Raw genomic sequence first — 18,825 nt, forward strand, 5'->3', positions numbered from 1 at the left:
TAAAGATTCTGACTTGTCCATCGGTCTCCACTCTATGCTTTGCTCCATCTCTCCAACGCTTGCTTTCCTCTCTTTTTACTCTTTACACTCTCATCTCCAGCCCTGCCATTCAGTGGGGAGAGCCCTCTCCAGAGTTGCCAGGGAGCTCTTCAGGGTCAACTTTTCTGACCCTTTTCTCACCCTGTGCCTTTCTGCGGCCTCTGGCACCTCTGTCATCTTGAAGCTGGAGGCCATTCATGTGGGACTCCCCCCGAGGCTCCGTACTTGGCCCTCTTGACTTCCCCTTTTGCCTTTTCCCGTGGGGATTTCCTAGTGTATCTTCGCTGACAGTTCTCTATTCTGTACCCTCCAGCCCTCTGCTCTCTTCTGAGCTCCAGTTTTGCATCTCTATCACCCTGAGCAGAATGTCCATAGACGTCCTGAATTTGGTGCGTTCCACGCTGGCCTCTGTCGGTGGCTCGGACTCAGAACTGGGGCATTATCCTTGGCTCCTTACTCCTCTGTCTCCCGACTCCCATCCTCTCTCCTTGTCTCTGCCTTCACCTTCTGCTGCTTCTGGCATCATCTCTGGGCTACTCCGTTCCTCTCTTGTTTGTACCTAGAGTCTGTATGCTGCTCCCTGGGCAGCCTCTTGAGGTCAGGGACCAACTTTGCCTTCCTTTAGGAAGGCCCTTTGCACATAAGTAAGAATCACATCTCGACTCTGCAGGTGCTGGAGGTCTGGAGCTGCTGGACCCCCTCCCTGGGCTGTAAGCCAGTTTGTGGGCCAGGGGTAAAAGTCTCCCTATTCCATCATCATTGCAGTGTGGCTGAACCCTTGGAAGTGCTGAAGTCACAGGGCCTCCGAGGGAGGTCCGTAGTCTGCTGAGGTTACCTGGCTTCCCCTGGCTTTGGGAGTCCAGGCCCATTGCTTGATCCCACAACTAGGTGGACAAGTGGGGGGTGCAGACAAACAAACTGAGGCTGGATGGGAGGAAGACCTTCCAAACCTTGAGAACTGTCCCTGTGTGGCCCGGCTTGCTCCAAGGAAAAGAGTGATCTCCCCATCCCACGAGGCTGCGAGCAGGGGCTGCCTATTTGTTTGATGGCCATGCTGTAGGGGGCATTTCTTTCTAATTTGGATTGGATTGGAGGAGATGCTCTGGGAAGATTTGGGGGTTCTGTGGGGTTGTCCACACATACCTGTGCAGTTCCTCATTATCCAGGGGAGCAGATCTTGGCCTCTGCAGAGGAGGCAGATGTCCAGACTTAGCCCTGGGCCTGATCCTATCAGTGTGTGTGTGTGTGTGTGTGTGTGTGTGTGTGTGTGTATTGGGGGGTCCTGCTGGTGATATGGATGTTGGGAAATGGCCTTGGGGGGGGCACCAGCCTCTAGACTCTGTGGCCCAAGTCCCAGGGAAATTTGAGCCAGTTTCAGGGCCAACAGCTGCATTTTTATGGGTTCTTTGTGCTGTGACTTGAAAAGGCTATAAACGAGTCCTCCTCAGGTGGGACCTGGGGTAATACTGACCAGATTGCATTGAAAACCCATTTCATAGAAAGGGAAATAGACCCCAAACTGGGCTGGAAAATTATCACCATTGGCTGGCCCAAGCTTGGCAGGAGGGTCTTTGGCTCTGGGGACTGGCCCCATGTCCTGAACAGGGCTGCCCTGCTACCTCACTGAGTTATTCCCCTCATTCTTGTCCTGTAGACCACTCTGCCTGCCTCAAAGCGGGGGGGGGGGGGGCTCAGGCTGACCCCCAGGAGATGCCCTGTCCCCTTTGTTCTTGTCCTGGGGGCTGTCCTTCTCCCTTAGCACTTGCCTCTCCCAGTTGCCCCATGCCCCATAGCCCGCTGGAGCTCCATATATACCTCCCTTGAAGGCTCTAGGCTTGATCTAGTTGATGAGAATAGTCAGTCTGGGGCTAGGAAGGAGGGAGAGTGAGGGGCAGTGGCACAGTGGGGGATGTTGAGAGAGAAGCCCCCACTCCAAGGGCTCTTGGCTTTGTTCTTTGGTGCAACGGACACTATGGGAACTTGGAAGCAGGAATTTCTCCTTCTTTTCCTGAACCGCCTTAGATAATTGAATCCGAGCATTTGGGTGCTGTTGCTGCCCTATCAGACTTTTGGCCCAGGAACCAAGGCAGCCAGAGTTGACCAGCCTATTCACCACTGTGCCCTCCTGATCCTCCTGTCCAGGCCCCCTGGGTCCTGTGTGTCTGGAGAGGCTGAGGAGGATTGTGGAAGAGTCAGGGTATCCTTGACAGCATGTTCCTCTCCTCTCTATCTAGCCACAACCTCTCTCCTGGGTTTCTGTGGACATCTCGCCCCCAAATTCTTCCTGGCACTATCACGGGCTCCACTTCCCTCACCCATGTGAGGCCTTCTCATCGGTGTCCCTACTTCAGGTCCCTCCCATTCCGGTCCATGCTCCACAGCATGGTGCAAGTGAATTTCCTTTAGGAAATTCCCTGCTGGTGAGGCTCCAGTGACTCTCTCTTACTGCCAGGGTCCTCCCCAAACTCCCAGTCCTCCAGGGGATTACTCCTCCCCCCTCACTGGTACAGGAGACCCCCCCCAAGTCCTCCCACACCTAGTGCCTTCCATGCCATCGCTCTGCGCTCTTTGCCCCTGGTGTTGGCTGTCCTGCTTAGCCTGGAAGCTCTTTGAGGGCAGGGGCTATTTTGGGCCTCTTTGGACAGTACCTAGCAATAGTGGGTGTTTAAGACGCATGTGATGACTTAGTGACCAGTGACCTGGTTTTCCCTCTCTCCTGACTATTGGCTCTGTGGCTGTCCAAGCCGCTTGTGTGTTCGCAAGGTCGGGGGTGTTGCCAGTCTCTCACGTCTTTCTCAGTGCTTCGGGGAGACCCTGCCTGGGCCTGGTTGTCCGGGGTTCTTCTGGGCCACAGCCCTGGGCAGCTGTGTGCAGTCAGGCACCCAGGGAGGGCTCGTGGACGTCAGGGAGCCTCCTGTTGGTGGTGGGGGGAGAGTAACAGCATGTCTTTTGTCCCCTCCTCCCTCCAGACTTCTGGGTGTTCAATGGTAGCAGCATTTGGCCGTCCTGGGACAGTGAGGCTCTCTCCAGACTCGCTGTGGAAGGCGAGGACAGTGCTGGGCTCTCCTCCTCCTCTTCCTCTTTCTCCTCCTCTTCGTCCCGGAGCTCGGCTCCATCTCCGGCAAGACGCTGGCGACTCACGGCTTCGGGGTGGCCATGGCGGCCATGGCAGCCATCCCTCCGCAGAGATACCACTACTTCTTAGTGCTGGACTTCGAGGCTACCTGTGACAAGCCGCAGATCCATCCTCAGGTGACTGCGAGGGGCCTCGAGCATGGGATGGGGTGGGTGCCGTCAGGGGCCTAGGGGTGTGGCCCCTCCTTTGTGTTACACCTGGGCTTTCTCCAGCCCCTGGGGAATGCCCACTGGGCTGGGGGTGGGAGGTGGGCACTGTCAGGGGCCCGAGGGTATGGCCACCCTTTCTCTGACACGCTTCTTTCTGTTCGATTGGGCCCTCTCCAGTCCCTGGGGAATGCCCACTGGGGGTGGGGTAGGGGATGGCCCCTGCTCCTCTGACATGCTTCTTTCTGTTAGACCCCGGGCACTCTCTCTAGCCCCTGGGGAATGCTCACTACGGGTTGGGCTGGAGGATGACTGGCCAGAGAAGAGCATTGGCTGTTCTAGGATTCTCTGGGTTCTTATGTTGCCACCTCTGGCTGCTCATAGGTGCCATGTCCTGAGAGTTGGTGGCAATTTTGGACCATTGCGGCTTTCTTACTGGGAAATACGTTAATGGTGGGACCATTAGGGGTTAGGTTATGCTGTGTCTTGGAAATCCTGGTGCTTGTGGGCAGCAGGCTCTTGAGTTCTTTTGGGGAAGGCACCTGCATTTTGATCAGTTTAGGGGTCAGAATCAGCTCTGGGGGCAATCTGACCCAGCTGGGACAGGCACAGGCAGCCAAATTATGCCCACACTTCTTGGTCTTGGGACCCTGCCCTGGATGAAGTTGGTGAGGGCAGCCACAGTGCCAGTAACGGGAACTTGAAGAAAATCACAGAACAAATAGAACCCCTTGTCCCCAAGCCATCCGTCTAGTGTACAAAGTAATGTCTGCTTGTCCATGCCTGATGGTATGACTCCCCCCAACTTAGAGGTGATCTTGAGAAGGCCTGTGGGGGGGTGCACCCACTGCAGAGCCAACCCTCCGGTGCTGGCAGCCTTTGTCCTGACCCCCTCACCAGCCATCCTGCCTCAAGTTTTTCCCTCTTGTTGCTTCCCATGTCAGTTAATACATGTTTATTGAGCAACGGCATTGAATACTGTGAGCATGTCGCTCTTCTCCTCAAAGACTGCTGTGGCTCCCCATTGCCTCGGCCCTGGCCGAGGGCTAGCTCCACTCCTTCTCATCGCCTGGATGACCCACTTACCCCTGTTCTCTGCTCTCTGTTCTCTCCCAATTCCCACAATGGGCTACTCTAGCTGCAGTGGTAAAAATCACTGAGTCTCTAGGCTTAGAAGGGCCCTTCCTATATGTCCAGCCTACCCTAGACCTGAGGTAGGACCCCTGTTTTTTCAGTCCCTACTTGGAGCCGACTAGGGACACTGTGGCTCATGGGGTCTGTAGTCAGAAAGACCTGAGTTCAGATCCAGCCTCAGGCACTGCCTCACTAGATGACCCTGGGCAAGTCCCTTAGCCTTGTTTGCCTCAGTTTTCGCAATTGTAGAATGAGGTGATCAGAGCCCTTCCATTGTAGGGCTGTTGTGAGGATCCAGTGAGATGTTTGTGAAGCACACAGCCAGTGCTTCTTCAGATGCTTGTTGGCTCAGTTGGTTCTTCTGTCTAGTGTGGGTCTTGGACCAAATGACCAGCTGCAAATCTTTGTATTTTTGACTGTGGGAAGTGTGTGAAGCACTGTCATGTGGAAGGGAGACTCGTCGCATTCTGCATGGTCCCAGAGTCTAGATTCAGGAACCAGCTAGGAGCAGGCAGAACCTTTAAGGAGACCTCCTTTCCCCCTGCCAGCTGCTTCAGGGGTCCTGGGAGGCCTTGGAGCAGAGGCTTGTCAGGGAGATGGGAGAGAGAATTCTCATTCAGGTGGGGGTGGGCCTGGCCACTTCCCTCGGAGGGGCCCCCAGCTCTGAGGCTGGAAGAAAGGGGGCCAGACACTGTGCTATCATTCCTGCGTCGATTCTGTGAGCTGCTGTGGTCCTGGGGTGTGGTGGTGAGGACGTGCTGGAGTGGGCCCACTCAGTATGCAGTAGGGCCCTGTGGATGGTTGATGGGCTGACTTTGCTGCATGGAGTAGTGGGGTAAGCTTTGTGAGTCTTGGGCCAGCTATGATGGCTGGTGCTGGAGAGCAGTGGGCTTGTTGGGTGGTGAGGGGCTGGCCTGGCCCAGTGGAGGTTCCCTGAGGTGTAGGCTGGCTCAGGTGAGCTGGGGAAGTACTTGGGAGGAGGGATGCCATGTTCCGGGCAGCCAAAGGAAGGGGGCATGAGGGAATCTGTTGAGATGCTATTTTTGAGGTGCCCTGGGTGTTCCCTCCCATTGGAGGCCATTTGAGGACCAAACAGCTCTGTCAATGGGTGGCTGACCATGAAGGCCCCGAGGCCAGGCTGGGCAGGGGATCCAGGAGTAGGGAGAGTCCTTGTAGGAGGTGGCTGGGGGTGCCCTAGGTATAGGCACAGTGCCTCTGGAGGCCAGCTGTGTGGCCCTGGGCCAGGCATTTCCCCACTACCTGCCTCAGTGTCCTCAGCTGTCAAATGGAGGGAATCTTAGCCCCTGTCTTTCAGTTTTTTAGTTTTTTTTAGGTTTTTTTTTTTTTTTTGCAAGGCAATGGGGTTAAGTGGCTTGCCCAAGGCCACACAGCTAGGTAATTATTAAGTGTCTGAGGCTGGATTTGAACTCAGGTACTCCTGACTCCAAGGCCAGTACTCTATCCACTGTGCCACCTAGCCGCCCCTCCCTGTCTTTCAAATGACAGAACCCGAAAGGCCTAGAGAAAAGCCAGCTTTGATTTTTCATTCCAGTTTCATTCACTTTATAGAAAACTATCAGAGCAAACTCCTCTGGCTAGTCAGCAAAGTAAAGCTCTTTGCCACCTGATGTTAGCCTTATACAGTTTTATAAATAAAGTGTTTTAATGAACAATGCTTCCCCACAGGCAGAAAAGTAAAAGCCCCAGAGCAGATTTGCATTGTCCAGCCCCCCCCCCCCCCCCACCCAGGGTTATGTCCTTGTGCAGCCTGTGCCAAGCCCCCATGGACCTCTAGACCCATTTGGGCTGGCAAGCAGGTCTTACTGTTTGGTTTAGGCCGAGCCATTTTCCTGGAGCGCGCCACCTCTGCCTCTTAGGGTCTCTGATTTCCCCTTCAAGTTCCACCCCCCCCCCATTACCATCATTTCTGTCTGTGCACTTTGTCCTTGCTGATAGAATGGAAATTGTTTGAGGCCTGCATGAGGCTGTATGCAGCAGATGCTTAAGCAGTTCTGGTGGAGTTGACTGTCCAGTGGAGCGAGCTCCTCAGTCTTGTGGAATGCATCTGTAGAATGAGATCTCAGCATAAGAGACCTGAGCTGTCCTTCCCCTTCTGAGGGGGTGCATGAGACCCGGTAATGCCAAGACCCATGGCCTGATGCTGGGGGACTGCGGAGGTGGTGGGGTGACTATGCCAGCCAGTTTAATGGGCTTGGGTTCAAGCCAACTCCTCTTGAAAGAGATCTACACCCTACAGTTATAAGTGGCCCCCTTTTCTCCTGAGTGTCTTTTACAGGTCCTCATCCCAAAGAGAAATGACTGAGTTTGAGGAGGAGTGGACCTCTTGGGCCTCCTCTGTCCATGACTGGTATCCATGGACTGTCCATGTCCTCAGCAGTAGGGCTGGGGTCTGCGACCCCCAGACTGGAGCTCTGGCCTTCTGCAGCCTTTCTCCCTCAAGTCTCTGCTGGTAGAGAATTCCTTCTGAGCTTTGAGCTGCCTGTAGACTGACTTCTGAGAGAATGGGGGGGGGTGTTAAGGAGGCCTGAGAGCCTCAGGCATTGGAAGGCTTCTGTCAGAGGAGCAGGAGTGGAGGAGAGGAGAGGCTGGGGATGAGCTGACCTGGCAGCCAAGTTGGTGAGGCCCCTGTCCATGGAGGCCTTCAGACAGATGCCAGGGGGGTGGGAGGGTGGGCACCTGCTTTTCCACATGAGCATCTTAGAACGTTGTTCTGGGAGTGCCTGCAGATGGGAAAGGTCCTGCTCTAATTCTGGGCTGGTCACTCCTCGCCCAGGTAATGCCAGGAAGATTATCTAGGGGTGTGGGACTTTTCAACCCAGAAATGGGAGGACAGCTGGCAGGAGCTGTGCAGACACTGGCTCTCTCCATGGGTCATCATTCTTCATATAGACCCTCCTATTCTGGGGATGGACATTAATAGTGGGCCAGATTCCTCCCTTCCTGTCACTCTTTCCTCGGGGATGTTCTCTGGGACTCTGTAAGGGCAGGGGTCTAGTTGAGTAGTAAGGCCATAGTCATCGGACCCTGCTACCAGCAGCTGTGAGTCGAGGCCTTTTAATGCCTCAGCTATTGCTTTGAAGAGCTCAGGGAGGAAGGGGCTCCTGGCCTGCTATTTTTTGACAAAGGGGGAAATCCTGAGACCTCGAGATTCCAGGATTCTGGAGAAGATCCTTGACCGGCTCAGTCAGCCAACATCTGAAAGAGGATGGGGGCCCAGGGAGAGTTGACCCACATTGAGTCAGTGCAACCCTCTTGGATCAGCCTCTTTCTGATGGGGCTGAGGAGACCTGGACTAACTGAAGCCCACAGTCTTTCTCAGAGACCTCTGGGTTCGAGTTCCTGGCAGGTGCCTGGGGTAGAGCTGAGACCCCAGTCTCAGAGGGCAGAAAGGGATTCCCCCCAGTTAAAAAGAACCAGGAGTCCTCAAAGTGGGATCTTCCAGTGTCCCTGCTCTCTGGCCCTGGCTGTGCTGTTTTTAACCTGAAAAATCAGCCTCTTAGTGGAGGATTTGCTCCCTGAACTGGCAGGTGGAAGGATGGAGAACGTGTCCAGTTGAGCTGGGCAGATAGCTCAGTTCAGCCACAAATAGCCTTAGTTTCTCATTGGTGTCTTCACGGACCTGGATTTCAGTGCTTTGAGACCTGTCTTGGGAAAGAGAGGAATGGGGAGACTTAGGAGAGGAGCAGGATATTCAGGGAACTCCTTTGGCTCCAGACCTTGCAAAATATTAGAGTCCCCCCCCCCCCCCCCGCCGCCATCCTTTAAGAGCACTCAAGACAAGGGGAAGGAGGGAAGGATGGAAGCAGACACTGACCTAGTCCCTTGGAGGCCTGGAGATGGTCAACTGAGGACAGCCAGCCTCAGCTTCCCCATCCCTGCATAATCCACAGGTACAAGGTCATTTTGGAGCCAGATGTGTGGTGGTGATGGTGGGGGGAGTTTCTTGACCAGAACTTTAGGTCCCTTTTGGGAGAGGAAACCCTGATGGCCTGGGAAATCTTTTTTTCATTAGAAGATGTTAGATTTTCAAAATACATTTTTATTTCCTCTAACTATGGGGCCTGAAACACCTCTTGTTCCACTCCTAGTGGACAGAAAATTCACTTCTCTGTTTGTCCTGCCCCAGGGCTGGGCCCTGTTGCCCAGTCTTTCCTTGGACTGGGTTTCACCTAGCACATTGGTGTGTGCTACGGCCCCAAGCCAATGTCCCTGACCTGGACTGGGAGGGGGGCTCCAGGCTGGCTTCGCTGGTGTTTCTCAGATTGCCCAGCTGCCGTGCAGGCTGTCTCCACTCTCTTCCTCTGTCTTCCAGGGTCTGTGACTTTAGAGAAAAATGACCTCTGGGATGGAGGTTTCCTAGTGTTTGGTCTGAGTCCAATGGGAATTTCTTTCCTTAGGAAAGTTTGCAGAAACTCCATCTGCAATTCAGGTTAATCTGCCATAAATGACTTTTGCTTATAAAGAGAACCATTCAATCGCTGTTTTTAGGGCTGGAGTGGGGGAATGTCATGGAGAAGGGGGTGGGCAGTTGGAAGGTTCCAGAATCATTGAGCCTTCAGCTGGCTTAGATTTGGGCATCCTGGCAGTCCTCCACCAGGAAGGAAGGAAGGAAAGTGTTTTGGAAACATTGAAGGAAATTTAAGATTCTTCTCCCCACACCCTGTCCTCCCTCCTTCCCCCAATTAAGCCGGGTCTCCTCCCTTGGGTGTTTCCACCCTGTGCTAGTGTCCCTTGCCTAGTTTTGCTTTGGAATTCCTTTGGGGGCTGTAATGTGACCTGGATTTAGGCCCGACCACCTGGACTGAGAACACCCCTGGGTGGGGGCACCCCTGGAATTGGGGGCCTGGCCATGGTTCGGCAAGAAAGGGCCTCTTCCAAAGCTTTTCCTTGATCCTCAGACCTCCCATAAGACCCCTTGTCCCTATCTGCTGGATCAGAAGCCGACCTATAAAGAGTGAACCCTCCCTTTCCCCCCTTCACTCATGTCTCAGGTGAAGAGCCAAGCTCCACCCTCTATCCCTCTTCTCTAGCAGCTGCCCTTCCAGCATGCCCACTTCCCGGTAGTCTCTCCGTTGCTCACCGATGTCTCCTTGCCTGCCAGTTACCTCACTCCACCTCTCCCCTTGCTCCTCTCACCCTCTTCCAAACCCTGTGCACTATCCAACTGAAACCCCCCTCTCTAACGTTACCAGGGCTCTTGGGGCTGCCAAATCCAACAGCCTCTTCTCCATCCTCCCCTTTCCTGACCTCTCTGCAGCCTTTGACATTGCTCATCACCTTCGTCCCTTGGCGCTCTCTGCTCTCCCCTGCTTCTGCCGTTTGTCAACTGCACCTCAGTTCCCTCTGATGGTTTTTCCTCTAGGTCCCCAAGGCTCCATCCTGGACTCTCTTCTCTTCTTCCCCATCAGCTCCCATGGATTCTAATGGTCTGTTTTTCCAGCCTTATCCTCTCTGCTGACCTCCAGCCTCCCATCCCCACCTGCTCACTAGACATCTCAAACTAGATGTTCAATAGACACCTTACATTCAACTTGTCTACAACTGAACTCATTCCCTTCCTCCTGCTCCTCAAACCTTCCTTTACTGGGGATGGCACCACCACCCTCCCAGCTCTCCAGGCTCAGACCCTGGGTGCCATTCTCAGGCGCTGTCATTTCTACTTCTGTAACCTCTGACACTGCCCCAGCCCTGGGGAGGGCCATCATCACCCAATGCCTGAACTATTGCAAGAGCTGCTGGTGGGGGGGGAGGGTGTCTCCCCACCTTGAATTTCTCCCCACTTTGATCCAGCAGGGAAACAAACAACAAAGTGGTGCCCACCATTAAAATAGGGAAGTCTGGAAAAGGGGAAATACTGAATGATCTTTTGGTCTTGTTAAGTGTGGGGAGCCTGTGCTGGGACATCAAGAGGAGATGCCCAACAGGAAGCTGGCAATGTTGGCTCTCAGATGAAGATGGGGGTTAGAGATCTGGGTGTGGGAAGCATCTGTCTCAAGATGATAATGGAATCCTTGGCAGCTAAGGGAGGGTAAGGAGAGGGAAGAGAAGAGGGTTCCATGCCTAATTACATAGGGCAGGGCCAAGGAGACTCAGGAGGGAGCGTGTGAAGAGAATCCAGGAGGGTTGCTAGACTGACAGTGCCTGGCCCAGAAGGCAGTCAGCAGGGCAGTGGTCTCCAGGGAGGCCCCAAATCTTAAGCATGCTTCCCATCATTTCATTCCCCCTCCCACCTCTCATGGCAATTTTCCTCCTGAAGCTCTGCTCTGACCCACAAGCACCCACCCAACACTGGGGGAGACCCCCACCAGGAGCCAGAATCTAAGCCAAGGGGGAACTGGACTATGAGAAAATCCACAGAGATCTGAGGAAGGCCCTTCTTTTTGAGGAGCTCACAGTGACCTTGCCTTTCCTGAGTGGGGAGCCTGCAAGCCCCCTCCCAGAGCTCTTCCACCCATCATTCAGCCCCTTTTGCCTGGCAGAGAGCGCCAGCTATAATGCCATAATGTATAACCCCTCTGCGCTAAAAGGAAATACGACATGCGCCGGGGGAGCCTGAGTTATCGAGGCCATACTGAGCATAACTTTGAATTTCCTGATTTGGGTGCATTTAATCTCCACCATAATGTTACATTAATGTCAGTTTTGCATTTCATTTCCCAACTTAAAGGAAGAGCGCCAGGGCCTTCCCTGCAAACTGGCGGCCAGGCCCCTCTCTGGGAAAAGCGAATTGATTAGGGGGAGTGGAAGGGTTGCCTTGTGGCACCGAGGGTTCAAATGAGATTATGGGACATACTTTTGTAGGAGACTCCCTCCATCATTGCAGTGTTTGATTTTCTCCAGCTTCATTTACAGCTCTTGAATGGGAGCACAGGCAGGACTGGATGGTGAGAGTCATGCAAGGCTGAGGCTGGCAGGGCAAGGGCAGTGATCAGATGAAGGGGCAAGGGACTTGAGAAGAGGCTGGCATAGGTTTGAACTGATTCACCAAGAGGTCAGAATGTGGAAGGGAATAGGGAGGCTAGGGTCGGATGGATGGCTTTGGGAAGAACTGAGGGGTTGGCTGACACAGTGGGGATAAAGAACAGGGCTAGGAGCTCTAGGCCAGAGAGAAAGATGGTATGGGAAAAGGATGTCAGAGCTGCCCCCCGGGAGGCTGGGCCGGCCCTCAGATGCAAGTGGATGCTGCTTGCTCTGTGTAGTCCAGGCCAATGAGCCAATGGCTTTTAAAGGCCCTCTTGTGGGTGTGCACACTGCCCTGGTGTCCCATGCCTACTCACTTGAGGACTGAAGACAGCCAGAGGAGCTGGTGTGAGAGGAGCTCATTGGTGGCATCATGGGGCTCCTCTCGGGAACTGGGGTAGCCAGCCCCTCCCATGGAACCTGCAGAGGTGGGAACCCATCACCTTTGGGGGCAACTGCTCTCCTCCTGCCCTCCAGCCTCTGTCTGTATCTGCTTCCAGAGGTCCAGGTACCACAGAGCCAAATTTCTGGTCCTGAGCCAGTTCTTACTAGTATGCCTCATTTACTGGGATTAAAGAAAGGGAGAGCTGCAGACACCGAGGTGGGTGGGAGGACTAGCAGACAGGACCACGTTCTCTGCAGGTGAGGACCGAAGGGCTGGTTTAAAACTCCAGGGGAGGACTCTGGAATAGTACCCAGGAGTCTGGGCAGAGCATGTGGACTTCCTAAGGCAGCTCTGACCTGATACTGTGGGACAGTCCCCTCGTCCCCCCCCACGTCCCTGTCCCTTTCCTGGCCCCCATCCACTTATTCCTCTGCCCCCGTCTCCTCATCCTGCTTCCCTGTGCCCCTTGCCTCCCTACCCATTTGCTGAGTGGAAACCTGTAAGCGACTCCTCTGGATTACAAGTTTGCTTTAGAATTTGGGCTTGGGGCTCTTCTGGAAGGTGGTTGTGGCTTTAGTGCAGGGTCTGCTTGATGTTTTCTGGGGAGAGTGGATTCCAAGGGAAAACCCTCCTGGCCCCAGGGAGGTCTGGGGGCCCAGAGTCACCAGACTAGAGGCTGATGGGTTATGAAGAGCCCCCACAGCAGGTTATGGGCAAAGATTGGTAAGACCCGGGGGTACCCTCTCACAGGACGGGATCCACAGGTTGAGGAAGGGTTTGAAGGAGAAGAAATTGAGGAAGCCTAAGTCTGCCCGCACACCCCCTTGCCTGATATGTTGGCGAGATGGGCAGATGGGGCCTGGGGAACTCTTGATTTTCTTCCGACAGATCCCGGAATCCTGGTAAGGGCTTTACCAGGCAGTCAGAGAATCCTGGCCCACCTGTTGTCTCAGTAGAGCTGAAGGCTAGTCTTGGCAGGAAGGGATGCCTAGGAGATGGAGCAGGGTGGGGGGTGCTCTGGGCTGTGGGGGCGCTCTCTGCAGGTGACCACAGGGGTTTGCCCCTCACAGCCAGGGCCTCATGCCACCTTCCTTGGCCCTTGGCAATTGAGAAAGGAGAGAGAGGGTCGGGCTGGCTGGGCAACCCATAGTGGTGGGCAGTCTGGGCAGGTTGGCTGCCTATGGGCTGTGGCCTGGATGAGGGACTAGCTCCTGAAGTCATATGCAGAGAACTCTGGTGGGTTTTCTGTGACTTGGCTTGTATGACTGCCTTCCTGGGTGACTTGGGCAGATTGCTTGCACTCCTCTCTCAACAGAGAGGTTGAAGGTGCCCATCAGGTATTGGGGACAGAAGCTCAGGACAAGCCACTTGCTGCCGCTGTGAGAGCATGAGCCTGGGTCCTTCTGTGGTGGTGACTGTCTTGTGTCACTACCCTCCTCAACTCCCAGGGACCCTGGGCTGGCTGGAAGGGGGGACGCAGCATGCCGCTGCCCTCCAAAGCATGCATACCCTGCCCCTTCCCCCAATACCACAGCCTAGTCTGGTCAATGAAGCAGTTGTTTAGGATCCCTCAGGGCTCCCCACCACCCCACTCCCCTCAGCAACCAAATCATTCACTTACTGTGTGACCCTAGGCAAGTCACTTGACCCCTGGGCCTATCAATCCACTTTGGATTGGCTGATTAGGAGTGTGCTGTGGGTCAGGTGCATTATGTCAGAATCATGCCTCTGGTCTCCCAAGGGAGGGGGATTCTAGCTGAACCTTCTTGGTCTGTGCTTTCTTTTTGAGGCAAATAGAGGGTCCCCCCTTTGGGGAGAAAGGGCAAGGGCAGTAGGCATGAGGAGGAGCCCATACGTGACAGCCTTGTTCCTGCCCGGGGGAGCCGGCTCTTGGATTTGGCCAGGTTCTCTCCCTGCCTCCTGGCACCCTGGGGGCTGGCTTCCTCCTTCTGGTACCTGAGATTTGTTTCAGTTAACTTCACGATCCATGTATATGCACAGGTAGCTCCCCTGGAATCATTTGGTGCCAGCTTCTGTCCTGAAGGATCTGCTGAGCAGAGGCTACCACTGTCTCAGCACTCTGCAAGGGGCAGGCCACGCACTAGCGGGCTGGGAATTCAGGTTCATCCATCCACCCTCACCCACAGGGTATCCACGAAAGGGGCATTTTTCCAGGGAGCTGCCATCATTGGACTTTATTTGTGAGTTGCAGCATTGTTAAAGTGAATGGTGTGTGTGCACACAGACACACACACACACGTCACTCATACACTCTCATGCACTCACACACTCACTTGCACATAGTCACACACACATTCACACTCACATTTGCCTTCATATACTCACACGCACACTCACACTCACCTTCATACATTCACACATGCTTGCACAGTCACTCATATACACACTTATACACTCACATTCAAACACTTATACACATATATACACACTCACATTTATAATTACACAGACATTTGCACACATAGTCACTCAAATACATATTCAGATATACACATTCAGACTAACATACACATTCACATACATTTGCACAGTCACTCACCTACATACTCATATACACACACATTAAAACACACATACATAATCACACCTACACTCACACACGCTCTTGCAGACAGTCACACACACACACACACACATACACACACATTCACACTTACACTCACATACTCTGCCACTTGTCTGTGTTCGAGCTCTTTCCTATTTTAATGGCCTTGAGGTTGACATGGGAAGGGGGGAGTGGGAGGGAGGGAAAAATAAGCCTTTTCAAGGCCTTATTTCCCTACCATCCTCCCCCTGAAACTTGGAGGCGTCCGCTCTCATCTGTCAAAGTGCAAATCAACAATTAAAACACAAATAGCCCAATGCCAAAGATGACCTGGAGCACAAAGCAGCTGACAAACAAGTCCGGACAAATCGACGGATAATTTATAAGCTTGGCCCTAAAATCTAATTATTTGGCAATTCGAATTTGCAGCCAGCCAGGGCTCTGCAATAAATTTAACCCGCCATAAATTATTTAGGAGCCGTCTTCGGTGTAAATCAAAACCACGAGTGTTTGTTTAAGAAATAAGCTCCTTGTGCATAAAATGACTTAAAAAAAATACAAACCATAGAAACTGAAGCAAACCCATGTTGCTCCTGCCTATGCAGAATGTGGCACCTGGATCTCTCAGGTCCTGAGACCCCACCCTCTGCACAGGCTGATACCTCATCTTTCTGCCTGCCTTTGTATCCCCTTAGGGATGCCCCCCCTGCAGTGCCTGACTCCCTAACATATCCCTTCTTGTCCACCCCCCCCACCCCATTTCCTCCTGAGACTTCCCACTCCTTCTGGAGCCTTCTAGAGCACCACCATCTTCCCACTCAGGGACCCCTCCCCTGCAGACAACTGGCCCCCAGGACCCTCTCCCCCATCCCAACCCACAGAACGTTGCTCTAAAACATACACCCTGTTCTACCAGTGCCATTGGAGAACCTCATCCCATTCAGAATCCAGACCCCCCTCCCTCAACTGAGGGACCCTCCCTGGCCCCAAGTCCCAGTATTTTTTCCCCCAATCCCTACTTGGGTTCTTTGGGCTTTCAAGTTTGCTCCCAGAAGCCCCCACACTCTTGGTCATGCTGGTAACCTCTTCTCTGAGAGAAGAGGGAGGAGTCTTCTGTTGGGCAAGCACCAGCTCCTTCCACACAATAAGCTTGTTGGGTCCTAGGGTGGCAAAGACCTTTGGGAATCTCTTCTATTCCCTCCCTCTATCACTCAGAGGCCTTCTTTTTCATTTTTAAAGGTGACTGGATAGATTGTGCATTGTTGAATACAGTTCCTCATCTGGCCCTGCTTCTAATCTAGCTTGACTCCCTCCTGCGATAGCTCAAAATGGGCTTTTTTCCTCCTTTCTTAGTACCAGCGTTGCTTTCTGTGTTCTGTACATTGCAGCCTTTCGGTTGTGTTTGATGTGGTTACTGCAGCAGGCAGAATTATGTGAGGTGGCTAAGCCAGGGTCAAGTTTTCCTCAAGCCCCTGCCCACCTGAAAGGCAGGTGGATGGTCCATCTGCTATTACTTCGTCACCTTTTCCCTGACCTCCTCTGATTCAATTCAGCAGACATCTATTGAGTCCCTCCTGCACGCAAAGCCCAGCGTCTGAGGTCTGAGGATCCAGGGCTGGCCCATAGCAAGGGGATTTTCCCAGATTGAGCTTCAGTTTGTTTTTTTCAGCTTTCACTCATTGCTCCTAGTTCTTCCTTCTGATGCCAAGCAAAACAAAACTTCATTTCTCTTTCAGGTTACAACCTTTCAAGTAAATGCTTGGAAACTTATCATCTTCCCCCTGCTGAGTTTTCCTCTTTTTTCAGGCTAAACATACCTAGTTCTTTGAGTAGACCCTCATATGCCATAAACCCAAGACCCTTCAGTATCCTGCTTCTTCTCTTCTGAACATGCTTTTCGCTGGGCCCTCTGGAATGCCTGTTCTGTGTAGTTAACAAACTTGATTTCATCTTCATACTTTTCATTTCCCTCTCCTTCTGTGTTCTGGCTGTCCCTGAGACTGTACCACATACTTTTACTGGAAAAAACTGAGACCATTTACCAGAAGTCCTTCTTTGCCCCTGTCTCACAATGAGGAGCTTGACTCTTCTTCTCTGCATGCAAGTCGGTTCCTTTCTTATCCCTTCTTCTCCAAGTCCCACATTGTCATTTCCCGTTCTCTCCTATCTACTGGCTCCTTTCCCATTGTCTACAAACCCACCTTATCCTTAAAAAAGCTCTTGTTTGATCTATTTCCACTATCTTCCCATGTCTCACCTCCTCTTCTTCACTAAACTTAAGAAAGCCATCAAAATTGATGCCTTCCTTCTTCTCTTTCCACTTTCTTCCTAATTCTCTGCAATCTGACATGTAACCTCCTCATTCAACTGAAACTTCTCTCCCCGAAGTTATCAGTGATCTCTTAATTACCAAATCTAATGGCGTTTTCTCCCCTTTGAATCCTTCTTGATCTCTTTGTCACTGTGAATCCCCTCTTCTCCAGGTTACTCTGTTCTGTTTGTGATTCTGCCATTCCCTGCTTTTCCTTGCCTCACCTGTCTGTAACCATTTCCTTTGTAGGAGCCTCATCCAGATCACATCTCATGAACGTCATTCACTAAGTCTCCCTCTTTCTTATTTGGTGTTTAGCTCTTATGGGTTCATTTATCATTTCTTTGGAAATGATTCCCAGATCTATGTATTCATCCTCTCTCCTGAGTTGCAGTCTGGTAACACCAGCTTTCATAAATCTTGAATTTGGTGTCCTGTAGACAATCTGAAACCAGAAATCGGGGTGCTTATAGAAAGTTTGCCTTATACAAGAAAAGGGTCATCTCTTCGTGAGACACAATCATGGAAGAGGAGATAGTGGAGAACAATGTCTGAGTATTTTTATAGGAAGGGAAGAGAGATAAAAGCAAGTCTTTGGAGAATGGGTTTATTTATTTTTTTGGATGAAGGATGAAGTTGAGATCTTTGGCTTATAGATGGGGGAAGGGGACTTGAGGAGAGGTGAGTGAGTGTGATGAGTGGGATAGTGAATTGATTAGGATTGTAAAGGATTGCTTCACTGCAGAGAGGGCTTAGTTACAGTGATGTAATATAAATTTGCTGTAGACCCATTTAACATAGTTTGTGATTTTCCCCTAGCAGATGATTAGGAGCACAGGTAGCAGATGATAGAAGTAGTCCAAGGTTGGGGTGTGGCAGGGTGAGATTGGTCGATAGAATAAGGGGACAAGAGATACTAACATAGAAGATAGTACTGAATTGAATGCATTTACCAAACGATCAGGATAGGAAAAGGAGGAAAGTATAGCCAGGACTGAGTGGCAGATGACTTGGGAACGAACTGGGGGTGGATGGATAAGAGGTCACAATGAGAACAAAGAACTAGATTTGGGGTTGTAAAGACAGAGAGATGGAATGATAGAAGATTATGATCAGATAGAACATGCCAATGGTGCCCTTGTGGGTAATGGAAAGATCAAGAGCCTTCTTTTCTATGTTTTTGATATGCTTTCTGCCACCAATGGAAGGTAATGATGGTGATGGTGATGAAGAATGTTAATAATAGTTCTAATAACAATAATAGCTAGAATTTATATTGCCAGGTTTTGAGGCATCTTACATAAATTATCTCATTAAAATCTAGTAATATTCCCATGTGGCAGTAGATAATTTATCATCATTCCCATTTTTCATATGTGGAAACTGAGACAAAAGATTTTTCTTTTCTTTTCTCTCTTTCTTTCTTTAGCATTTAAATGGCTTTTGGGTTTGACCATTCATTTAGTTCTGAATTTCCCCAGCTGCAGGGTTTGTTTAAGTTGTATTTGTTCTTTACACCACAGTCCTTTCCCATTTCCTCCTCCCCTACCCTTCCTCACCCTCCAAATCCTGCCTCATAACCAGGGGAAATTATTAGGTAAAACCACAGGTCTCTATCTGACAGGCTCTGCCATCTTCCTTAGCCAGAGTCCTCATGGGGTTTGGGTCATCTCAGACTTATCTGTTAGTTAGGCCACAGCTTCCCAATGGGTCTCCAAGCTCCAGAGACACATGGTCGACTAGTGTCCCATCCTGGTGACTGTGCCAGAAGTAGAGCTAGTCTGGGGTACCCTGTCCTGGATGAGGCTGTGATGACTGACCCTTGGGGATCATCTACTCAGCTGCTCCGGGCTGACCCTCTCTCCCCTCAGTAGACTCCCGGGGCTCCCTGTGATCTCGAAGATCAGATCTGTGGAGCTTTCCAAACCATTCACAAGCTGCTCTTTGTGACCCTTGCAGCCTCCAAGTTTTGGCTGAGGGGCAGGGGCACAAGAGGTTCCTCTTCCCAGCTCAAGACACTTCTCCTGGCATCCTCTCTCCACTTCCTGACTCCCCTGCCTCCCAGGCCCCCAGACCCCTGCCAGGGCCTTCTCTTTGAGTTTTCTGTCATTCACCTTGGGCCTTGTT

General features: G+C 52.0%; 1 protein-coding gene across 4 annotated transcripts in view; it reads left to right on the forward strand.

Annotated features, from left to right (window-relative positions):
• ERI3 (ERI1 exoribonuclease family member 3) overlaps nucleotides 1-18,825 on the forward strand; it is a 165,458-nt gene that overhangs the window by 13,943 nt on the left and 132,690 nt on the right. For all 4 annotated transcript variants that reach the window (XM_074221601.1, XM_074221604.1, XM_074221602.1 and 1 more), the window contains exon 2: nucleotides 3,009-3,291. In XM_074221601.1, coding sequence (XP_074077702.1) covers nucleotides 3,196-3,291 — 96 coding nt within the window. In that variant the 5' untranslated portion in view covers nucleotides 3,009-3,195. The remainder of the gene's footprint in view (nucleotides 1-3,008; nucleotides 3,292-18,825) is intronic.

The sequence above is a fragment of the Macrotis lagotis genome, chromosome 2, assembly GCF_037893015.1.
Source record: "Macrotis lagotis isolate mMagLag1 chromosome 2, bilby.v1.9.chrom.fasta, whole genome shotgun sequence".
Classification (NCBI taxonomy): Eukaryota; Metazoa; Chordata; class Mammalia; order Peramelemorphia; family Peramelidae; genus Macrotis; species Macrotis lagotis.